The sequence below is a fragment of the Dipodomys ordii genome, unplaced genomic scaffold (assembly GCF_000151885.1).
Source record: "Dipodomys ordii isolate 6190 unplaced genomic scaffold, Dord_2.0 Scaffold67, whole genome shotgun sequence".
NCBI classification, from domain to species: Eukaryota; Metazoa; Chordata; class Mammalia; order Rodentia; family Heteromyidae; genus Dipodomys; species Dipodomys ordii.
Genome location: NW_012267283.1, coordinates 5,834,171 through 5,859,653, shown reverse-complemented (window position 1 = coordinate 5,859,653; position 25,483 = coordinate 5,834,171). Strand labels below are relative to the sequence as shown.

General features: G+C 36.4%; 1 protein-coding gene across 2 annotated transcripts in view; it reads left to right on the top strand.

The window, feature by feature from the left end:
• Positions 1-25,483, top strand: part of Slc44a1 (solute carrier family 44 (choline transporter), member 1) — a 163,588-nt gene that overhangs the window by 80,696 nt on the left and 57,409 nt on the right. For both annotated transcript variants that reach the window (XM_013023310.1, XM_013023309.1), the window contains exons 6-13: positions 2,963-3,056; positions 11,806-11,975; positions 14,316-14,405; positions 17,683-17,822; positions 18,873-19,059; positions 20,023-20,188; positions 21,363-21,519; positions 22,853-22,936. In XM_013023310.1, coding sequence (XP_012878764.1) covers positions 2,963-3,056; positions 11,806-11,975; positions 14,316-14,405; positions 17,683-17,822; positions 18,873-19,059; positions 20,023-20,188; positions 21,363-21,519; positions 22,853-22,936 — 1,088 coding nt within the window. The remainder of the gene's footprint in view (positions 1-2,962; positions 3,057-11,805; positions 11,976-14,315; positions 14,406-17,682; positions 17,823-18,872; positions 19,060-20,022; positions 20,189-21,362; positions 21,520-22,852; positions 22,937-25,483) is intronic.

Genomic DNA, 25,483 nt, shown 5'->3' with positions numbered 1-25,483 from the left:
AATATGCCAGTGATTTCCCTGCAAGACCTCAGAAACCTAACTTAATTTTTTTTCAGTGTATAACTTTTGGAGGGTAGTGATGGAATGAACTCTTAGGGGAGTTGATATAACTGATATTGAGTTAAATAATAAATAATTAAATATTATAAGACATTTGAAAAATTGTAGTAGTTAAACATTCTGGGTGCTGTAGCAACCATTTACTGTGATAAATGTTTGTATACCCAACTTAGTTTTCCTAAGATTGCTCATTTTGATAGCCTTTGAATAACATTGACTGAATTGCTTGGACTGCCTCTGATAAGCTTTAGATAAGCTTTTGGTTTGCGTTTTTTACTTTTTATTACTCAAATATATTTTTTTTACCTGCTTTCGTGTTTGAATGAAAACTGAAAGTTTTACTCTTTTTTTATGTCCAAACATCTTATGCTCAGTATTGTTTATTCTAACACCATTAAAATGCTAATTTTAAAATGTCCACTGAAAATATATTCACTAATAAATATGAAAAGAAAAACAACAATGAAAAAAATTGCCATTGCAGTGTTAGTGTTTTTTATTGAGCCTCTTCTGCCCATCAGTTTTTTGAGCAGAAAGCATTGTATATGTAAAGTTTCTTAGGATTGTTGCTACTAATGCATTGTGGAGATCTTTTCCCTTTAATCTATTTAGTACAGGATCTATTTAGTACTGGCCTGTGTCCCAGAAGACCATCAGAGATAAGGCTATTATCCCTCCATTGAGTATTACCCTGGGAAAGTATACAATTCCACCCTGTTACACCTGCTGACCTCCTTTCTTTAAATAAAGGAAGGGCTAGGCTAAAGATTGTGTTCACTGAATTCAGATGAAGTCATGTGTTGAGCCACACTTACACAAAGTGCTTTAGTTAGTGTTTTTTTGTGCAAATTGATTCCAGCTTGGACACTGAAGGAAATCCAATGACAATTCAGATCAAGAAGTTGACAGTCACGTTGGCCGCTCTGCTGTTATTGGCACAGTTGCTTTACTTTTCCATCTGCAATCCTAAAATAAGTCTTCCAGCTGTTTTAGAATTTCTTTCAAATATGTGCTTGTTGTTGCTGTTAAGTTCTGTCAAAAATTACTGTAAATAGAACTTAGTGACATTATTTTCAAACATGAGAGATAATAATTTTAGAAGAGAGAAATACTATTCATGCTTAAGTTTCTTTCTGGTTTTGTTTTGTTTTCCTGTGCTGGGGATCAACCCCAGAGCCTCAAGCCTACTAGGCAAGTGCTGTGCCACTTAGCCACATCCCCAGTCCACATGCTTAATTTTTAAAACATTTCACTCAAATGGAAAAGAGCAGTCAAAAATAATTTTTAAATTACTCTCCTATTGAATTTATCAAAAGATGTGAAAGCTTGGAGAAAGCTACCATGAAACTTTCCAGTATGTCTTTAGAAATCTTTTTGCCTTGTTGTCACTTTAAGTATCATTGTTTAAAATATATGCTTTCTATATTTATGTAAATATGTTATTATGGCCCTCATTATTTAAACACCCACAAGTGGTTTGCTAGTTTCAGAGAATATTGTTGAATTAAATGGTTGTTTACGGCTTTCCAAAAATTAGTTGGATCGATCAAGCAAGATACAAATGAAATAAATTCACTGCTAATTTTGTTGTCCTGTAGTCACCTCCCTTTCTTTCTGATGATCACATGACTTTCCCACACTTAATTCAGTGTCATGGTCTATCACTGTAGCCACCTATTGTGTTCTTGGAGGTACACTGTAGAAGTCTGTTATCAATATAAAAATGCAAAGCTCTTCTATTTGTATGTGATACTAAAATATTTGTCCAGTTTAGAAATCTGGAAGTAATTTCAGCTAAATGTATAAACAGTTCATGTGATAGTGCATTAGATGACTCTACAAAATGAGAGCCAAGTCTAGTTCTCCTCGCTTTTACTGCAGCTACTACTATATAGTGATGTCCTCAATACTGAGTAGCTATGAACAGGTCTGCAACATAATACACACTAGACTGTGTCTATTTGAATTTTCAATGTTACTTAAATCTGTATAGCCATATAATCAGAAAAATAGACCAATCTAAGGCTGAATTTATTGTTGCTATTTTTGTTTTCTTTTTGTCTTGTTCGTTCATTTATCTGTCTTTGAGAGAGTAAGGGGAGCACAAAAATGGTGGGATAGAGGGTGAACAAACGCAGCATTGGTACTCACTAGACATTTTGTTGAAAATGAACTATACAACTTCTAGGAAGGGATGGGAAGGAAAATTGAGAGAAAGCTAGGGAAGGGATGGCATTGTTCAGAAAGAAATGTACTCTTTATCTGATTTATGTAACTAACCCCTCTATACATCACCTTTATGATAACAATAAAAATGCATGAAAGGAAAAATAAAGTATCTTCCCATTTTAAAAAACACTTTGAAAAGTGAGGATCAGTTTTGTCAATATTTTAGTTGGTTTGTAGTTGAGTGTTCCTTGTTTTCAAATAAGAAGTAACATATTATGTGAATGTATGTGCTGTAATATTTAATAATGGAAAGTGCAGGGATGAGAGAATGTACAGTGGACCATTGGCTTTGTAGTCAGAGACATGGAGCCAAATCCCAGCTCAGCTTCCTAGGTCTCTGTTCTCAGACAGGTTGTTTACCTTAACTCTTAGCTTCCATTTCCTCCTGCAATATAGATGTAATAATGCCTGCCTTATGAAAGCATAGTAAGTGATTTACACATCCATGCCTTTTTGCATGGAACCCGACATATGGCAGATACTCAATAAAAATCATTCTGGTACTTTATTGTAATGAACATTATCAATAAAATATGTGTACATAAAATTCAGATTCTTATGAGTTCTATAATGCTTGCAAGGTGAATATGTTAGCCTGAACATCTAAAACTGAAGAGAACTGCTAAGAGACTGCTCTCTTCTACCTGCTAACATTTAACTTTCCTTTTAACAGGCTCAGCACTATGTAGCTACAACCTGAAGCCTTCTGAGTATACTACATCTTCAAAATCTTCTGTTCTTTGCCCCAAACTACCAGTTCCAGCGAGGTAAATTTTATTGCAAAGTTGTTGACTTGTGACTTTTGTTCATGTAGGCAAATATTATACTGTACGTGTTAGTTTGAGAAAATAGTCACTTGATGAATGCTATTGCCCAAACCCAGTATTTCTGCTTTACATTTAAAGTAGGAATGGACATATGTGCTTTTTAATCTTTTAAAAAATGCATGTGCAAACAACTTTTTCTTATTCAGATAGTTTAAATTTCTTCTAAGAGCTTTTCCATCCCTTAGTTTGCAAGTATACAATAGTGCTGAACCATTGTCAAATCTGCAACAAACTTAGTCTGAGATATCCCTTAGTTTTTCTGCTCAAGGTTAGCACTCTACCACTTGAGCCACAGTTTCACTTCCCACTTTTTGGTGGTTCATTGGAGATAAGAGTGTCATGGATTATTCTGCCTGAGCTGGCTTCAAATTGCTATATCTTCAGATCTCATTCAGCCTCCTGAGTAGCTAGAATTACAGATATGAGCCACTGGCACTCATCCCTAAAGCTCTTTTGATGTTGATCTAAGTAGTTCTTACTGGGATTATGTTTTACATTTTACTCTGTAAACTTAAAAAGTATGGCAAATATTATTCTCTGTAGATTGTTTGAAGTTATTTCTTTAGGTATATTCTCTATTTTAAGCTGCATGCCATATCTAAAGTCTTATTCAGTAAATATTTATTAAGTATTGACTGCATGTAATAGATAGAAATATTTTTGGAAGGCTATTACAGTAGTAATAAAGTTAACTTTACAATTATAAATAGATTTTTAAAAAATATGAATCCCTAGTACTTTAGACTATATCCTAAGAATTGCATATATGTGTACATATATATGCATGTATTTATACATGTGTATACACACATATGACCTTTGGAGCATGCTTGATCTTAAGTGCTGTAGTATGTATTGCTAACTATAACATGAGAACACTTCTGGAAAGCTGAACCTCAGCTAGTTTTATTATATCTCAATATATTATAGTGAGTTACTAAGTAAAAATTTTTGAGATTTGAAAACATGAAAGTAGATCATGTCTACTTTTTTTAGGAGTACTTATGGCTATAGCTTGTGCTTTATTAACTTGGAACTGGAGATTTTCTTTGAGAAAGGCAGAAAAGGATATATCAGTTAAATTCATTTCCAGCTCTTTGAATCTTGTCATTTCTGGAAATCAAATTTAAAGTCTATAGACATAAAAGAATGATTTTAAAAGATACTCAGTAAGAAGGACGTAAAAATAGACCTAAAAATTATGGCCTTACACCACCAGTTGTGGAGGAGTCTACATTCATGAGTGTGAAGAACTTCAGGGAGGCTACAACAATAAAGCAAAGGAGGTCCTTCCTTTGAATATAGCATTGGAGAAAATATATTGTTAGAAAAGCAAGAAAAAGGTAGGTGCCAATTGCTCGCATTCACAATCATACCTACTTGGGAAGTGGCGATTGGGAAGATTGTAGTTTGAGTTTGGCCTAGGTATAAAGTTCATAAAACCCCATCACAACAATAGGTTGATGTCTGTTACCAGAGCTATAACAGGAAGTATAAATTTGGAGAATTTCCATCGAAGTTGGGCCTAGGCAAAAAGTGAGACCCTGTCTCAAAAAAGACTAGAAGCAATGTTCAAGTGGTAGAGCACCTGCCTAGCAAGCATGAAGGCCTGAGTTCAAATCCCAGTACTGCAAAAACTAACAAGAACAAGCAAAACTGTATATGCTTATCTACCAAACTGTTAAAGTTTGTTTTAGATATATACTTCAAATGTACAGTTATTCTTTCGAAAGCTAAAAATATATTATGAAAGAATAAATTAAAAAGCTGGATGTGAGGATAAGGTTGCTCTACTCCTGTGTTATTGTGGGTGGTAGTATTGGTGATGAAAGGTTGGTTTTCTTCAGAATGCGTCTTGACTACCTGTATATCAAATATGTGTACTCACCATACACATACATATACACCCTCACCCTGCATCCTCCTCATTAAAAGACAAAGCATAGGATTAGGGTCCTAAGTTTGATGAACAGACATCACTTCTGACAAAGTCATCTTCTACTCACTAAAATAAAATGCTGAATTTTTCCAAATCCACTCTTGTGTTTAAGCAGTACCTACAGGTTCTTATGTTTTACCTATTTTAGAACCTCCCAGTCTAAATACTTTACCATTTTTGTCTGAACTAAACCTATTGGAAAGAGGAGAAACAGTTAATGGAAGGAAGACCAATTCATATCTGGTAAAGAACAAAATGAGTAGTATTTGGAAAACAAAGTTAAAAGATAAGAGAACAAAATTTGCCTAAAAAATTGTAATAATAATAATATTAAAAACTTGACACTGCCCATTCCACATATAATATTGGGTCGAGCTTTCCAAAGATGAGGCCCTTGTCCTGAAACTCTCTGTCTGTCTGTCTGTCTATCTATCTATCTATCTATCATCTATTTGTCTATCTACCTACCTAGCTAGCTATTTACAGTATTGAGGTTTGAACTTGGGCTTTTGCAAGTGGTCTATCACTTGATCTAACCTCCCCCCCACCCTGCCCCCTGCCCAGCCCTGGTTGCTTTCTTTCTTTCTAGATAGGGTTTCCTAATTTCTTCCTCTGGGCTAATCTTGAACTGTGACTCTCTCGTCTCCGCTTCCAGAGTAGCTGGGATTATTGATGGAGGCAAGGGTACCCCATATCTGGCCCTTGCTAAACTTTTTTTTTATACCAGAAGTTCAGCATTAGGCCAAAATGATGCAGCCATGTGCTCTTCAACATCTTTTTCACCTTCTTTCCCCCTTGAAGCATCTTAATAGGACAGAGGAATATGAGCATGTACTTTGAATCTAGAAATCCTCATGTGTAAAACAATGGGTTGTTCATACTTACAGGTTTGTTTCAAGACTTAAGAAGATAATATATGTTAAATATCCATTATTATTCTTGCTACTTAGGAGGTACATATTTCGCAACTTCTAGAATCTTTCCCTTTGATCCAACCTTCCTGTTTACCCAGAGACCTGCAGCTGAAACCATTGCCTATTAGAGAAGCAATTAAATTAACTTACAGTAAAACATGAATGATACATAATAGCCAAATGCTTACTATTCCTAAGAGCACTTAAAAGCAAAGCTACAGAAAGGGAATACTGTATCCATATTCAGAACTGTTTTTTAATGAAAGGTCCAGCATGGTAGCAAAATATAGAGTATCTAACCTGAGTACTGTAGCTAGAGAATCTGTTTCTAACATACAAATGGGTTACAGAAATTCAGTTTATCATTTATCTGGAGTCCCGTGGGTGCTAGCAGATTTGCTAGGTGCTAGGAAATAAGTAGAGGAATCAAGGGTAAGTTAACACAAATAATATTCTGTATGCTAGCCAGCACAGTAAGGCTCTTACGTTATATATATCTCCCATTTAACCTTGTTAGAACATGTATACCTATTGCCCCTAATTCAAGGATGAGGAGATGGGAGATGAGAAGGGATAAGTTATCCAAGGCCACACAACTAATTGTTGTGCAAATGAATATGAATCCAGGATCTTGTCAGCTCTGTATCACAGTTAGGGTGGGGGGCTGAGGGGAGGCAGAAACTTGAGGTCAGCCTCAGGAAAAAGTTTGTGAGACTTTGTTTCAACCAAGGACTGGATGCAGTAGCATGTTCCTGTTATTCCAGCCAGGGGGGTACACAGTGGTTGAGTGTGGCATAACATGCTCTCCCCAGTGATGAGAGAAAATGTAAGTAGAATCGAAGCACAGGCCAGCACAGGCACAAAACAAACCCCTACATTACTAGTGTTAAAAAGGGGCTGGAGGCATGGCTTAAGTAGTAGAGCACCTGCCTAGTGAGTCAAGGCCCCAAAGTCAGTCTCTAATACTTAAAAATTAAAGAAGAGTAAAAAATAATTGCAGTGTATGGAACAACTCTAGCTTTCCATTAGTCTTTGGTCTTCTGAACTTATTTATTCCTGATTTTCATATGCTGCAGAGATGTTGCTGTAAACCATTATTGATTCCCTGCCTCCACACACCCCCAATCTCTTTTTGCCAGTCTTGGGGCTTGAACTCTGGGCCTGGGTGCTGTCCCTGAGCTCCTTTTGCTCAAGGCAAGCACTCTACCACTTGAGCCACAACACTACTTCTGGCTTTTTCTTTTTTTAAAATTGTAGATAAGAGACTTTCATGCCTGAATTGGCATCAAACTGCTCTCTTCAGATCTCAGCCTCCTGAGTAGCTAAGATTCCAGGCATGAGCCACTGGCGCCCAGCTGATATTCTTTCTTAATTAATTCTTTTAATCACAGATCATTAGTAGTTGTTTCTTCTTAACTTTAGGTTCTTAAGCAATTGTATGAGACATAGACCTTAGGTCCTAAAATAATTATATGAGACAGAGAAGGCAGAAGCCTTCTCTTGTGAAGGCTTATGGACAAGGGACATTAGGCATTGTTTGTCGTTATACTGTAGGGAGCTCTTTCACAATAATAATCTGGACTTAAAGGCAAATAGGCAATACATTGGCCAGGGTAGCATACAATTTGCCAATGAGTAACTAATTTTATTTTAATCTTTAAAAGTCTCATTATGAATTCATTTTGTTCTCATTGGCTAATGTTTCAATAATGTGAAACAGGATTAGCTCCTAATGGAACCATATTGACTAATTCAAGCTTCACTATTGTGTGGGCTTTGAAAGGTAGAAAAGCTCACTGTAAATAGAATATTTTATGCTGTCTTCATAATTAAGAAGCACAGACTGTGTCATTAAGATTAGATGCTTAAAGTAGAAATGATCTCATATACTAGTTCTCCTATGTTCAGAGCTATATGGAATTAGCAAATTAATCTTAAATTCATTACATCAAAATGAGATTTAAATGGTGAAATGTACAAGCCATTTCATTGCCATGATTGTGTGTGTGTGTGTGTGTGTGTGCGTGTGCGTGTGTGTAAGAAAATACATTGAAGGACTGGGAAATGTAGCCCCATGTCAGAGTTCTGTGCTCAGATTGACTGGCCCTCAGTTCCAATTGCCAGCAGCCCCTAAAATAGTAATAAGTAAAAGGTAATTCAGGCAAAAAAAAAAAAAAACTCATGTGAGACATAGTTTATAAACAAGGGAATGTAGCACTCTTCACTTCAAAGCTAAGTATTTCATTTCATTTCTGAATATGCTCAATATTGTCTCTTATTTGCCTTCGATTTCTGTTATTTTTATAACCAAGAGCAGAATTTGTCTATCAGTTGAACAGTACAGTTGATTGGCTTGTGCTAACTTTATACCTTTTAATGTAGCACTGTCTTTAAAGGAAAAAAAAAACAAAACAAAAAAATGGACATAGTTTGAATTGTAAAGTAAGAAGATGGTTCTTTGAAGAACACTTATGAAACCGTGCTTCCCATTTGCCCAAGTGTGTCTTAGACAGTATGAACAATGACTTGAAAGAATAAATTCTAAGCAGATATTACCCAGTCATTTCTCCTAAATAGAAATGAAGCATTAGAAATTAATGGAAATGCAATCCTTTCTTTCAAATCAACTTGGAAGAGGAAAACACTGAAAATGCTTGTTTTCATGTTCCTTTGTAATTTGAAGTCACTGGCTTCTTGGTGAGCTCTTGGAGGATGGTGGGTGATAGTAAGTCTGAAGAGACTTACCCAGACTCACCCAGTATCATTCTTATCCTTGAAGCTAACAGGTGGAAAAACAGCTAGACAGTGGACAGGCAGCTATACAGTATTAGGAGAATTTGGGGCCCTTTATCAATATCTTCTAGAAAAGGACAGTAAGTGAACAGGGCCAAGAAAATAACCTAAGTTCAAGATTTCAGTATTGACCTTACCCTCTTTGCAAGAAAAAGTGTTCTGTAATTTAACACGCTCTTATATCATTTAGGGATAAAGTTTTTGGTCACCCTTTTATATCATTTAGGGATACAACTTTTGGTCATATAAATAAGAAAAAAGAAAACAGTTCCCTTAAGGTGGAATTTCATTTTCAAGGCAAATAAGGCAAGTGAGGTTAGCAGAGAGTATGTCAGAGACAATAGGGTAAAGTGTAGAGAGGATGAAGATGTAGATATATACATAGTTATGGAGCCACAAGGATTTTAGTTTTGAAGATAGCCAGGCTTCACTTAAAAGTGTTCTGCAGAGCCAGACATAGTGTTGCACACCTGCAATTTCAGCTACTGCAGAGGCAGAGATCAGCATAATTGTGGTTTGAGGCAAGCCCAGTCCCCAAAAAAATGTCAGTGAGTCTCCATTTCAACTGAAAAACTTGGAATAAAATTTCATAACTTAATGAAAATTCTAGCTGCACGGAACATAAGGAGGAGGATTATAGTCTAAAGCTCCCCCTGGGTAAAAAATACAAAATCCTATCCAGAAATAAAGCAAAAACAAACAACAACAAAACTAAAAGCAAGAAAGAATTAGGCTCATAGCTCAATCAAGCATGAGGCAAGCCATGAATTCAGGACTACAGTATCAACCACTCACACCACACCAAAAACAAAAGTTAACATCCTTTTACATCATTAGTGATGCAACTTTTAATAAAAAATTACTTTTATGCCTATAATTATGAGTAATTCAAGAACCACTCATAATGCCCTCCCTCCCTGTGGTTTTTAATTAAGATGCCAGATCTTTGGCATTAGCTTTCACTAACACATTTTGATGATAAACATAAATGCACAGCCAGGAATCATTTTTAATGAATATCCACATCATATTGCTACAGCATCATTTTTGGATACATTTTACTGAAGCATCACTAAGGTAAGGCATTATTTTGTATTATAAAGTACAGCAGCACAGAAGAGATTGTTTATTTTTGTTACCATTGCTACTTATTAACTAACATTTAATGGATAGTCAATACATAGTTCACTGTTCTTATTTGAAAAATATAGTTGAAGAAGGCAACCAAGACAGCAGTTTTGCTTTAAGTCATGCAGAGTTGTTTTGCTGAGATTTAGACACCTTGGAATTTGGTGACCAGTCTCTAATCTTTTCTACTAACTGGACCTAAATAAAATATCAGTCAAAAATAAGGATACACTAAGATCATTCCAGAGACATATATTATGTTAGAACTGCTGCTCTTAATCCTGTGCACAGCTCTGATGTTATGAGCACATGTTAAGATGGCCAGATTTTAACTTAATTCACCTACATGTACAATTACACATGGACCTACTTAGGAACTCACCTAGAAGCATAGCAAATCACTCCTGAAGGCAACTTCTTCATGGTCCTGGGTTTAAAATTCTCTCATTGATTAGATGTGCATTCCTCTCAGAATTCTAAGTTAGAATTACAAATTACAAATCAACTTTTATATGACAACGCATTCACAGTGATGTTCCTTCACAAATCAAAACTATAGTCCATGGAAGCCTGATAAGTTATGTTAAACAATTACATAGTAGTTATTTCCCCTCTTTTTTTGTGTGTGCCAGTCCTGGGATTTGAACTCAGGGCCTATGTACTATCCCTGAGCTTTAAAGCTCAAGGCTAGCACTCTATCACTTAAGCCACAGCCCCACTTCTAGCTTTTTGGGTGATTAATTGAAAATAAGAGTCTCATAGACCCTGTAATCCTCATATCTCAGCCTCCTGTGTAGCTAGGATTGCATGAGTCTCTGGCACCTAGCTATTTTCCCTGTATTTGTGAGCACTTATAACCTTGGATTATTAGTAGCATAAAAGAAAGGAAAATAGCCCAGAACAAGTATGGGTTTGTTTTTTTTTAACATTTTTAATATTCTATTGATTGTTCCCATTCTTATATGTGATTTCTTTTTTCTTTTCTTTTCTTTTCTTTTCTTTTCTTTTTTTTTGTGTGTGTGGTGCTGGGGATGGAACCCAGGACCTTATTATACATGCTAGACAAGCATCGTGCCTCTTAGCCACATCCTCAGCCATTTTTAATCAAAGATCTCCTCCTCCTCTTCCTCCTTCACCTTCTTTTCCTCCTGTTCCTCTTCTTCCTCATCATCACCATCATCACATTAAAAATCATTTTCCCTGTGTATTACTACATTTTAAGTATTTCCATACATTAGTACTCATGGCCCATTGTCCTAAGTAACTGCACATGTCTGTATGTTACCATCTTGGCATGATGGTGTATATGGGAGGTATTAAGCTTGTACCTAAATAGCCTTATTAATCTAAGGTTTTGTATGCTGATTTGTTAGAGGAAACATTCTATTCATAGTGGCACATTTCATGGAAAAGCATGCGTGTTTTTTACTTTAAACTTGCTTATGGCAAAAATTTGTTTTCAGTTCAAAGAAGTATATGTTCTTAAGCTTTGTCATCTGCTCTTTGCCTGCAGAAGTGCAGGCTGGGGTTTTGGTTGATTTCATTTCTGGTAGTTTTGTGTGTGTGTGTGTGTGTGTGTGTGTGTGTGTGTGCGTGCGTGCGTGCGTGCGTGCGTGCGTGTGTGTGTGTGTGTGTGTACATGTACATGTGTATTTCTTTTCAGAAGGGGAGGGTATAATGTCTTCTGTTGGAAAATGCACTCCACCCTCCCTGATAAAGCTTGTGGTAAGATTTGCATCACTGACTAAAATAGTCATCTTCGTAGCATTAAACACACAGCTCTGAGCTCCCATAAAGACATCTGGAGGGTGGAGTGTATTGCGGCCATATTCACCTTTCATTTGTGTGTTTGATGTGGCATTTATATTAAGTAGGAGTAATTTTTTTTCTGATTTTTTTTTTCTTGTGTCACCAGTGCACCTATTCCATTCTTCCATCGCTGTGCTCCTGTGAACATTTCCTGCTATGCCAAGTTTGCAGAGGCCCTGATCACCTTTGTCAGTGACAATAGTGTCTTACACAGGCTGATTAGTGGAGTAATGACCAGCAAAGAAATTATATTGGGACTTTGCTTGTTATCACTAGGTAATTGTTTTTTTCATTATTAGCTATTGCATAGTACTGCAGTAGAAGACTGTTCTTTTAGCCAACTGGGATACTTGTAAAATGTTTAATTTCCCATAGCTTACATAATTGTTTTAGATTATATATTGTTAAAATATGCACATAGAAGTATGTAAATACATCCGAAACCTATTTCCCTTCTTTTTTCTTTCATTGAGAAAACTAGTGTTTTCCCGAACTTGGGTTACTAAGTCAATTATTACCTTTAATATGCCAGCAGGAGTCTTCTTTCAATGAATCAACAACTCCTTGTTTTTTTAAGATACAATTCCAAAAGTTATATATACTTATAAAAGAGACCTCATATTCTTTTATTTATTTTTATTTAAGAACATAGATTTCTGATACATTACTTTTAAATTTTGTAATTTCCTTTTTATTGCCATAGTTCACAATATCACTGTCTTGCTGGAAAAATAAGTAATCTCCACTTGTTAGCTATTGAATTTTCTGGTCAGTAAATAAATAATATGTAGAATCAAACAAACAAACCTTTTGAGATGAAAACTCCATGTTATTATTCTAGAATTATATGAAGGCATATTCAAATTTATAAATATTCTTAGTTGGGAGGAGAAAACTAATAAGAAATTAGTAACTTTTATTCTATAAGTAAATTTAGTAATAATTTCTGTTAACCAAAATTATAGTCATTGAGAATATACAAGCTGTATTTCCATCTTTCCTGTCATTAGAGAGTATTTTCTTTTTGCTTAGGTAGTACTTGACTCAATTGAAATAAAGCTGTCCATATGAAAATCTAAATCTGTGATATTTGAAGGGCTCCCATCTGTTTTTCGTTCCTGTACATTTATTCCAAAAGTGAGTACTTTAATAATATTCCTAGACACAGATCCTAACCACTTATTTGGCTTTGCAAATGGCCCAAGAAATTTGATTATTAGCCTTTTTATAAAAATTACTTGGTTTCTGAAATAGTTGGATGCTGTGGCCAAAATTAAAAACTAAACCTTCAAAATAGTGATAATTGCTGTATGCTGGTGGCTACTCAGGAGGCTGAGACCTGGAAGATGGTAGTTTAAAGCCAGCCTGGGCAGGGGGGGACAAACATCTAAGAGGCTATCTTCAATTAACTATCAAAATGCTACTCTAGAGGCATGGCTCTGGTAGAGTGCCAGCCGAGAGCAAGAATGCCAAGTGAGCACAATGCCCTGAATTCAGGCTTCAGTACTGGCAAATAAAATAAAATGAGGTAGTAATACTGTGAATTCATTGGAATTTCATATTCTCATTAGAATGATTTTCATTTGAGATTTAAGATTCTGGCATAAGGTCAAGTGTGGTGGGGTATACCTGCTGTAGGAGAGGTGAAGGCAGAAAGATCAGTATTCAAAGCTTGCTGGGCCAAAACCTCAAGACCCTATCTGAATAATATCTAAAAGCAGGATAGAAGCAGGTAGAGTGGTAGAGCACTTGCAAGTACTGCCTTCCCCACAAGAAAGAGAATGTAGCTTAAGCCCAAAATATTTTTGTTCATTTGCTTGTGAAATGGACCTTTAGAGTCATTTTGTAGATTATGATGTCAAAAATATAATTCCAATGCAAAGGTAAAATCTCCTCTTTTTTGAGAATTTTATTCAATGACTAACATATTAGGACTAAGTTTGGAACTGGTAAAGGGGTTGGTTAAGTAACTTAAACTAAGTGTTGCTTATTTTTGAGGAAAGACTTCAGTCAGTAAGGAAATTGTTCAAGGGATTTTGGCTTTAGTGGCTTCAGGATATAATCCTGTAGTGCCAGAACTCCCTTGGAGTTCTCTAGCTTAAGAAAAAAAATGTCCAATAAAGATAAAATGCCATCTAGTTTATCCATTAACCATCAAAGAAATTGATCTACAGATTACTCAAGATAGTGTAGCACTAATTAAACTGATCGCTGTCTACATGTGATGATTTTTCTTGTCACCAACATGACATGTCATTGTCTCTACTTTGTGTACTGGCATGTGTGTGTGTTTGCATGTCTGATGTCTTCCCTGTGGTGAATCCACAACAGTTTTGTCTGTTTTTCAATCACCATGTACATTTGCATGTCTTCTTTTCTATACTGTAGGAGCCCACAGATAGATGCCTTTGGTTTCAAGATGCTGTTTAAGTGGTACAAGTGGCAAAATCCAACTGCAAGAGCAGTCACTTTTCTTTCCTAAGATGTAGTTTACAAGCTAGTCAATAGCCACAAAGTATTATTTTCTTGGGAAAAAGAACAATTGAAAAGATTGCTCATAATATTTTCCTGTTTTCAAATGAAATTCTACTTGTTCTCTATTTATCTTCCCTACAGTTCTATCCATGATTTTGATGGTGATAATCAGGTATATATCAAGAGTCCTTGTGTGGATCTTAACTATTCTGGTCATACTGGGTTCACTTGGTAAGTCATTTGTTTATCTTATCCTGTGTTACCCTGTCTTATCCTGTGTATATATCTGCCTCACTGAATTCCATAACAAATAGTTACACATGAAGAAGAGAAATTGAAATTTTTCAAATGCTGTTAACTTTTGCTTGAAGAGTGCTTATTTTTGCCTTATGAATTTCATAGGTATATTTCCCCCTCCTCATTTCTGCCTGGTTATTAGCAGGTGGAGTCTAGACCTTTTCCCCTTGCATGTGTAAATGAATATACATTATTTAGTTTAAATCTTAGTACTAATTTTTCTTCCTTTTATCTCTTAACTTCCTTCCCCTCACTCTCACTTTTCAGCCCTAGTTAAAGAAATCACAAGTTACATATTCAGATTATTAAAGTTAAAATATTATTCTCAGAAGTGGAGGTGTAGCTCAAGTGGGAAAGTACCCCAGTCTTGAGCAAAAGAGCCAAACAAGAAGCACAGGAGCCTAGAGTTCAAGCCCCAGCACCAGCATGCAAACATACATGCACGTGTGCACATACACACACACACACACACACAACATATATATAAGCACACACATACAAAACACATATAAACACACACATACACACATATGTACATTTTCACATACGATATATTTTACTGTTTACCTTTTTCAACTCTATTTTTGGTTTGTTGTTTGTTTTTGTATCTAGTATCATTTGTGTTCCAGTGGATTTTTTTCTGTGGTCCATGTTCATTTTTTCAACTATAATTTTCTGAACTACCATTTCAGTATATTCATCATTTTTAGTTACATTCAGAAAGAGCTCTTTAGTTCATTTTCACCATTGTCACTTTCCCCACCATCAATTCTTTATCTGACTATGCATGAGCATCTACATTTGTTATTTCACCTTCAGTGTATATAGATACACCTGTGGTTCTCAGCCATTTTATCATCTCAGTTTATAGCCTACTATGTAGCTGTGTTTAGATGGATAGTTTTTATAATAACTCTAGACTTGAATCACAGCTCTGCTGCTTACTACATGTGATTTTTCACACATTACTTAACTTTCCTATATTTCATTTTTATCATTTGCAGAATTAATAATACTCATTTAAACATGTTGTAGTTAGGTTGAACTGTAAAGGGATGATCACTGGTCTTAGCACAAATTCAGATGTTTAATACATGAACAGAGTACTTCTTAATGTCATCATCATCTCATTTTCCTTGAAATTTTATATTGTCCCATAATTTTGTAATTCAGCTTGTCAAGAACATATTTTTTTAGTGTATAAGTAGTTTTCCAAACAATATTCCTGTAATTAAGATTCCAAAAAGGAAGAACTATTTCTCATAGACTGGGGTTGTTTTGATTTCATATATATATATATATATATATATATATATTTGTTTAAAAAAACTGTACAGAGGGGTTACAGTTACATGAGTAAGGTAATGAGTACATTTCCTGTTGAGCATTGTTACCCCCTCCTTTGTTTTTCCTCTACCATCCCTTCCCTCCTCACTTCCCCAGCTTCCCCCCCCCCACACACAAACAAGTTATAAAGTTTGTTTTCAGCATAGTGTCTTGTACATCTCATTTTACAATGAGTTAACCTGTATCCTTGTTTCAGCATTTTGTTATTTCATTTCCCCTCCCCAAATTAGAAAAATGTATATACAAGATTCAGGGCACCAGAATCAAATACAGGGGTTATACCATGGGGGAAGGACAGACAAAAGAAACGAAAAAAAAAATCACATAGTACATTAAAAATAACAGGGACAAAGATAAAACTTCTTGTGTCCTTATCTTGGAGTTCATTTCGCTTCACATCATCTTATATGGTCATATGTACATAGGTTTTGACCTTTTCTGCTTGTCTGGTAAAATTATCCTAGACGTATACTAGTTATTGCAAATAAGGGAAACCATGGGACCTATGTTTCTTTGGGTCTGGCTTACTTCACTTAATATAATTTTTTCCAGGTCTTTCCATTTCCTAACAAATTGGACAGTGTCATTCTTTTTGATGGAGACATAGAATTCACACACACACACACACACACACACACACACACCCCACATTTTCTTAATTTCTTTAACTCATCATCAGTAGAAGATAAGTTCATGCTTAGTATTTTCCAACAGATAGGATATGGACTTGACCTTTGACTTATTCATTCTTTACATGAATACATGGTAGTCAGGTTGATGTACATAGATCTTAGCCCAAGTTTTTATCTTCCAGGCATTTATCTTATCCAGTTTATATTCTAAATCTATTCTGAATCTTCTTCCTTACTATAGTCTACAAAACTTTACAACGTGGTCTGGGCCACAGCTACACATTTCCTGCTTCCCTCATTGCTCACTGCTGTAGCCACAAAAATGATCTCTGTTACCCACATACTAAGTGGGATCCCATCTCAGATGCCAACCCTTTGCCTGAACACTTTCCTGGGTAGTTTCACTAGATTTCTCTTATTATTTTTTCTCTGACATGAGGCCTCGCTGTCAAAGTTACATATAACTGGTTATACCTTCCAAAATTAAGCCATATGCTTCTTGCTGGATTTTTTTTTTTGTCCTTAGATTTAATGTACAACATATTCCACTACCACCACCACTACCACCACCACCCTCGCCCCATTACTACATGATTAGTGAGAATGGGAAATTGGGGGATTGGGAATTCCTTACTGGCTACCAATTCCTTTCAGAGGTATCTTTATTATTTATTTTTTTATTTTTATTTTTTGTGTCTGTCCTGGGTCCCAGGAATTATCCCTGAGTTCTTTTTTTAATTTTCTAGCTAGCACTCTATCCATTGAGCTACAGTTCCATTTCCAGCTTTTTGGGTAATTAAAGATAAGAGCTTCATGGGCTTTCCTGTCTCAGCTGGTTTCTAATTATGATTCTCAAATCTCAGCCTCCTAAGCAGTTAGGATTATAGGCATGAACCACCAGCACCTGGCATATCTGTTTTTCTTGGCTCTCTATCATGTTCAGAACCAATGATAAATACATTTAAATATGTTACTGTCTTTTCCATGAAACACTTAACAAATCTTTCAGTATATCAAATTAAGTGCTTCCGGTAAAAGATGATGGAGAGAGGACTAGTTGGCATGCCTCCTTACACTGCCAAAATAGTTAAATATCCATCCCTCACAGGGAAATGGATGTTATGGTCTCAGCTTCGTGGTGTAGGGTGAGTCTAGCAAATTGAGCATGTATGCTGCGTACTTGTTTGTACAACTATTTGCAAAACTGAAACATTTATTTTTTTTGTCTCCAGGTGGCACAGGTGTACTATGGTGGCTATATGCAAAGCAAAGGAGGTCACCCAAAGAAGCAATTATTCCTGAGCAGCTTCAGATAGCTGAAGACAATCTTCGAGCTCTCCTGATCTATGCCATTTCAGCTACAGTGTTCACTGTGAGTACAGCTCAGATGTCTTTTGGTTCTGTGGTTTTTTTTTTTTTTTTGCAGAAGATGATTGATGGACTGAAACTCACCTGTAGCTTTGCATTCCAATCCTGATTTCCACTAGATAAAATGTCTCCTACTGTGTTATAGTGCCACTAAATGTCTGTTGCAGGCTTCTCTACTTGATATGAATGCTTTGAACTCAAAAAGGTGCTTTACACTTGAGTCATAGCCCTGCCCTTTTTTAGTTAATTGTTGGATAGGGTTTCACTTTTTTTTTTTTTTAACCTGGGCTGGTTTTGGATCATCTCTGCCTACCTAGGAATATAAGCATATACTACCAAATCTAGCTTATTTGTTGAGATATAGTCTTGCTAACCTTTTTTCCTAGACTGGCCTTGAACCACATTTCTGTAGATTTCATGCTCCCAAGAAGATAGGATTATCAGCATGTGCCACTGTATCTCTGCTCTTTGAGACGTGTTCAGCTAGAATAGTTACATTATCTCATTTGCTAATAAAAACATATTTCCTTTTGTCAAAGATGACATAATTAATTTTTAAAACAATTCTCCTTACTGTAGAATAGTATAGTAAGAAATATAATCATTCCATTTGTTCTTTCACTAGTTATTTTCCCAGATGTATCTGTGTGTATGTGTGTGCGCACACATGTGTGCCACTACTAGAGCTGAAACACCAGGCCCTGGCACTGTTGATGAGCTATTTTGCTCAAGGCTAGTGTTCTACCTCTTGAGCCATGCCTTTACTTTATGGCTTTTGTGGTTAATTGTAAGTAAATGTCTCATGAACTTTGCTGCCTGAACTGGCTTAGAACTGTGATCCTCAGATCTTGGCCTCCTGAATAGCTAGGAATACAGGCAAGAACTCAAATATGTCTCTTAACAATATGTATTTATCAATAATATATAGATATAATATCCAATATTTAGGTATTATATAGTAAAATTACTAATTAAAGTTTTTCACCATTTGCTGTTTCTGCTTCTATTGCTTAGAAGAGTAGCCAGACCCTTGCCTTGTCTTCTTTCCGTTCAGGTTATCTTGTTCCTGATAATGCTGGTCATGCGCAAACGTGTTGCTCTCACCATTGCCTTGTTCCATGTGGCTGGCAAGGTCTTCATCCACCTGCCACTGCTCGTCTTCCAGCCTTTCTGGACCTTCTTTGCTCTTGTCTTGTTCTGGGCCTACTGGATCATGACGCTACTTTTTCTTGGTACTACCGGTAAGAAAAGTTGCTTCTTTCTCTTAGTGATAAAGCCAATTTCCCACTCAAATATTTTAAAACTTCAGAGAGAGCTGAGGGTATGCCTTAATACAATAGCCCTCTTGTTTTGATCCACAACACACACACACACACACACACACACACACACAAAACACCAGAGAAAGATAATTATGCATACATTTGTTGAAGGTCCAATATCTGTCTAATCTAGCAGTAGTACCAGCTCTTTAATAATAAGAACTCCTTGTTTTTCATAGCACCCAAGCAATGTAAGTCTAGATCAGGTAGGCCAAGACTGCTCCCTAGTTTTGAGATGGTCATGGATTGCATTCTCTGCTGAGTCAGGCATTGGGATTCATTCTGAAATGAACTGAAAAATGCAGAGCCTCTCTAGTGTTGCTTCTAAGACCATTTAATAGACCAGGAACAATTTTCATCTTTGAATTTTCTAATTTGGAAATATTCTGAACCTAGCTAGAGCTCCTGAAGATGATTTGGTCCAGCTTTCTATCACACTATCACAGGTTAAGTCTACATAGAATTAATCGTGAGGAGTCATGTAAGCATAGTAAACTTTATGTGGCTTTCCTCTGTCCATTTAGTACATATTCACCAAACAAGATGTTAATTTCTGTACCTAGCTAGTAGTTTAGATCTGTGATTAATGGATAAGAAATAGCCCTTAAAAATCTTTAAATGTTGAAAAATGTATGCCTAATTATCAAAAATGTAATAAAGCTTATATTAGTAGAGCAACTTTTCAAAGTTTGAAAAGACCAAATGTGCACTTATACAAGTGCACAAGCTCTTTAGTGATTGTGGGTTTTGTCCATTAGTGAAATAGCAACAAGAAATTTGTGGTTTGAGAGTAGATATCTACTGTTGGAAATTAAACTCATCTCTTTCTTTCTTGTTTTATACTTTATGTGCTGCTTCTTTCTTCCTTTGACATTTTCCTAGGCAGTGCTGTTCAGAATGACCAAGGCTTTGTGGAGTTTCGAATTTCTGGGCCTCTGCAGTACATGTGGTGGTACCATGTGGTTGGCCTGATTTGGATCAGTGAATTTATTCTAGCATGTCAACAGATGACTGTGGCAGGAGCTGTGGTCACTTACTACTTTACTAGGTGAGAGTTTTGTCAGGAAAGTCAAGTTCATCTAAGTGACTGGTCTGCAGACAGAGGAGAAAAGCATGGGGGCTAAGGCTAGTATGAATTTTATGTTGTTAAAAAGATTAAAATTTAAATAAACATATATACAATCCCAAGGTACCAAAATCAAATACATTGACAACAAGGAATAAACCATAAGGGAAGAACACACAAAAGAAACAAGAAATCACATACTATATTAAAAACAACAAAGAAAAACTTCTTGTGTCCATGTCTTGAAGTTCATTTTGCTTAGCATCATCTTACATGGTCAGATATACGTAGCTCTTGACCTTTTCTGCTCATCTGCTAAGATTATCCTAGACATATACTAATTATTGCAAATAAGGGAAACCATAGGACCTATGTTTCTTTGGGTCTGGCCTACTACATTTAATATGATTTTTTCCAAGTCTTCATTTCCTGACAAATGGGGCAGTACCATTAGGGAAGGGAAAGGGGAACAACAGAATGGTGAGACAAAAGACAAAGGGGAAACCAATGCAGTAGTGATACTCACAATACAATATGTTGGAAATGATCTGTACAACTTGGGAGAGAAGTAGGAGAAAGATGAGGGAGGGGGTAACAAGTTCAACAAGAAATATACTTATTACCTTACTTATGTAACTGTTACCCTTGTGTACATCACCTTGACAATAATAAAAAAATGATTAACGTTTAGTTGATAATTCTGGTAGGTGAGAAAATGGGAGGTTGTTATTCTCTTCTTTATATTTTTTTATAATAGTCTCAAAAATTTACCAGAACAGTAAGTTATGATATATCTTGTTATAGTAAATATTATAGTAGTGCATAATTTCTATTATCATGAAGTGCTAGAACTAGATAAAGCAACTTTTAGAATTCTGATTATATAGTTGACTATATGTTCATTAATAAAAGCTTTTGTAACATAGTTTTTCAGTCAAGAGCATAAGAACCCCAATTGAAATAATCTAGAAAAGTGAAACATAAGTTTCATGTGGTGTATTAATAGATTGTAGAGATTGTAGTAGTTACATATTAGTTAGTTAGCCATTTTGTCTTTAAGATAGAATAGAATAGAAAACTGATTTTGCCTGTACTGTACTCAACCATACTATCCTGATCTAGGCTTTAATTATCTTTTTTTGTTCATTATAAATAGGGATAAAAGAAATTTGCCATTTACACCTATTTTGGCATCAGTGAATCGCCTTATTCGTTATCACCTTGGTACTGTGGCAAAAGGATCTTTTATTATCACTTTAGTCAAAATTCCACGAATGATCCTTATGTACATACACAGTCAGCTCAAAGGAAAGGTAAGGATAAGTGCTTTTCTGGACTTCCTTTGGGCGTCTTCCACACCTCGGTTCTTCATGTAGTAAAGCTCTACATCCTGTCTAACGTGAGGTTTTGATTGTTTTCTTCTGTCTTAACCAAGTGGGACCCAGTTCTTACTCCTTGTCTCCCTTGCCTGCACTCCATATACTATTCAAAGAAAACCCTACACTTTGCTTAGGTTGACTCATATTCCTTTCTCCTAGAACATCTTCCCAATCCCTTTTCTTTTTAACAGTTTTTTTTCATTGACTCTTAATAATTATACATACTTATGGGGTACAGTGTGTTTTGGTACATGTACATGTACATAAACCCCAAAGACTGCTCCACAGCAAAGGGACAATTGACTGATTGAAAAGAAAAAGAAGTATGTCACCAATAATTCATACCCTTGACTGTAAAAATGACATGGATTTCAACATAGTTTCACTCAAAGGCCACCTCTTCCTAGAAAACTTTTCTTGATTCCTCCCACCACCCAAGCATTTTAATCTCTCTGTTATCCCCACTTATATAACATTGAGTAGCTATTATCCATCATTTTCTCTATGCTGAGTACTTTTTTTTGTCTCCTATGAGGTTTTATATCCTTGCTGGTTTTATATGTCTATCTGTATCATATATTCAATAGCACTAAACAATGTTGACTTGGTTGATAAAAAATAATTTAGGGGGCCGGGAAGATGGCTCAGTGGTAGAGCGCTTGCCTGTCTCACATGCATGAGGCCCTGGGTTCGATTCCTCAGCACCACAAAAGCAGAAAAAGCCGGAATTGGCGCTGTGGCTCAAGTGGTAGAGTGCTCGTCTTGAGCTGAAGAGCTGAGGGACAGTGCCCAGGCCTAGAGTTCAAGCCCCATGACCGACAACAACAACAAAATAATAATAATAATTATTATTATTATTATTTAGACAGCTAGGCAGTGGTGCTCATACCTGTAATCCTAGCTACTCGGGTAGCTAAGATCTGAGGATTATGGTTACAAGCCTGTCCGATCAGGAAAGTCTATGGGATTTTTATCTCTATTTAACCACCAAAAAGCCACAATTGGAGCTGTGGCTCAAGTGGTAGGCCTCAGGGACAGCATCCAGGTCCTGAGTTCAAGCCCTAGTGCTTGAGCCACAGTTGCTGCTCCAAGGACCAGTACCAAAATAACAATGGCACTAATAATAATAATTCAGACATTATATTTTGAAGGAAAAGAGAATATGGAGATTTTGACATTGTGATTTTTACATTTTTATGTATATTTCAACATTTACAGTCTTCTATGTGATTATTTTTTAACTATTTACTTTTTTCCCTTTGTCCAGGAAAATGCTTGTGCACGATGTGTGCTGAAATCTTGCATTTGTTGCCTTTGGTGTCTTGAAAAGTGCCTAAATTACTTAAATCAGGTAAAATGTTTTAAAGTATAACCGTCATTTTTAAAAGCAGGCTTTTGCTTCTTATTCTAAGATGAAATAATTAAATTTGAGCAATATATGCTAATGGACACTTAGGCGATAGAGGTAGTTCATAGGGGAGTGGGCTAGACCTCTGTGTTTCCCTTTCTGAACCTGTAGGACTCACTGTGAAGCATTTTGCTCATTGGTTTTTTTTTTCTTTCTTTTTTTGCTACTTTTCCATTCCTTGAAAATCAATCCTAATGTATTGATGCCCTCATCTAATAAGCCAAGAACAAAATTGACTTTCTCACCACTTACCTCTAAGTGATTGACTTTCTCACCACTCACCTCTAAGTATTGTACTTTCCATTCACTGCAGGACAGTCAAGGATGAGAGTCCCATGCCCATGTCATTGATTTTGCCTGGACTTTGCTCAGTCAGGCTCTTGGCTAATATGAGAAAGAGGGTATGATGTTTCACTAACAAAAGGCATTCTTACCAATCATTATATTCTCTCTGGATGTACAAGTGCTTGGACGCTCATTTAAAAATAATTGTAACACCCGTAGCTACCTGAAAAAATACGCTCTTTAAAATTTGGTATGAGGCAAAGTCATCCTTGTAACAAAAGGAGATGGACACAGAAAATAAAAATCACTGTGATTAAATTTTGGACCGAGCATTAAGTAGCTTATCTTCATGGAGACAGGTACAGCTAGCTCTCTAGCCTTGCTTCCTAGCACCCTCCCCAGGCAGGTTTTGCTTTTGCAGTTTCTAAGTTGTGCCTGGACTGGCTTCTTCCTTCCAACACTGGCGGCTCCCACTGAGCATTAAGGATTCTGTCCAAGTATCACCTCTTAAGACTTTCCTCGTCACTGAGCTTCCATGTACCAGTGTAGACCTCCAAGAAAACACTAAGAAACAGAAACTCCTGTCTTGTCTTTATCTTACTTCACAGAAGAAACTTCAGTGTTATTTGCCTTTCCAGAAGCTAGGAAAATGTGTGTTACCCAACATGTGGTGTTTAAGTAACTTCTGTGTATCAGTGACTGTTTGGATTCAAAAGAACTAACACAGTGATATAAAACTACAGTTAAGAATCTTACTGCAAATAGGCAGTAACAGTGACATAAGAAAGAAAAAAAGATCACAGTAACCAGATAAAAAAAGTGTAGGGTTTTCAGCAAGCTTATTCTAAATTAAAGGCTAAGAAGTGGTTTACTAGCAGTCCTGAGAAATTGCTGTTGTCCATTTTGGATCTACGGTTTATGGAGCATGATATTTGAGGTTCAAGGGAAGCATTAAGGTAGTAATACACAGGTGGCAATGGTTTGGTTTGGAGGCGATTCTAAGTTTCTACTCAGTGGTTCTGTTAGGGAATACGAGGTGCAGCTGGGTGGGACTGCCCATGTGTGGTGTGGTGTGTCTCCTGTGTTCATAGGAATGCCTCATTTGTAATGAGATAAACATATGGAAGGTATTAGGACACTTCCTGCCATGACCGGTTGAGCATAAGGACAGGTTACCTGTGGTAGAATGATTTAAACCTCCTTCCTGTGAGATGTTGCAGATTTGGTAGCCACCCATCTGTTTGAAGTCGTCAACATGATGGGATCATGGCAGTTCTGAGTAGGTCACCTCCAAAGACATTTTCTCTTAAATCCCCCAATATACTAGGAAGTAAGAACAGATGGGCTGCTGCCCAGAGGGCCCTCTTCTCAGTGTTGTCAAACCTATTGTGCATTTCTATGCCTAGCATCCTGAGCTATAGCTGATTCATCCACACGAGAGGCAGCTCATGTTGCATTTTGTTTCCATTATCAATCACCAGCTCCTGAATATAGAGGTCCTTTTTTTGCCACCCCTGTAAGAGTGAGCCCCATCTTTAGAGCCTTCTTGGAGTAATGGGTAGTGGAGAGTGCAGATGTTGATGATGTGTTTCATCTCAACACTGTAACTCTTAATCAGGCACAGGGAAACCTCTGAGTGTCAGTATCCCTCCTCTGTAAGTGAGGACCTGTCCTCATAAAACTTAGATAAGGATGAAAAGCAATAGGTAATCAACTCTTTATTATAATGCCTGTTTATAATGCCTAGCTCTAGATGAATTTTAGGAAGTATTCTCATTCTCTCCATTCCTTGCAGGTTTTTCTTTTCTTTTCTTTTCTTTTTTTTTTTTCTCGGTCGTGAGGCTTGAACTCTAGGCCTGGGCGCTGACCCTCAGCTCTTCAGCGCAAGGCTAAGCACTCTACCACTTGAGCCACAGCGCCACTTCTGGCCTTTTCTGTTTATGTGGTGCTAATGGATTGAACCCAAGGCCTCATGCATGCGAGGCAAGCACTCTACCACTGAGCCACCTTCCCAGCCCCAAAGGTTTTTCTTTTTTTTAAAGCAAACTCCTATTCAAGCTTGAGAGTAGTGGTATCTAAGAAAACTATGGGAAAGATAATCCAAAATATAATTTTAGAAATAACTTCCTATTCCCTACTAATAAATTAATAGTGTCAAAATACTAAAGCAGAATTTAGAGAGCCAAGATGAAAACAAACCTTTAT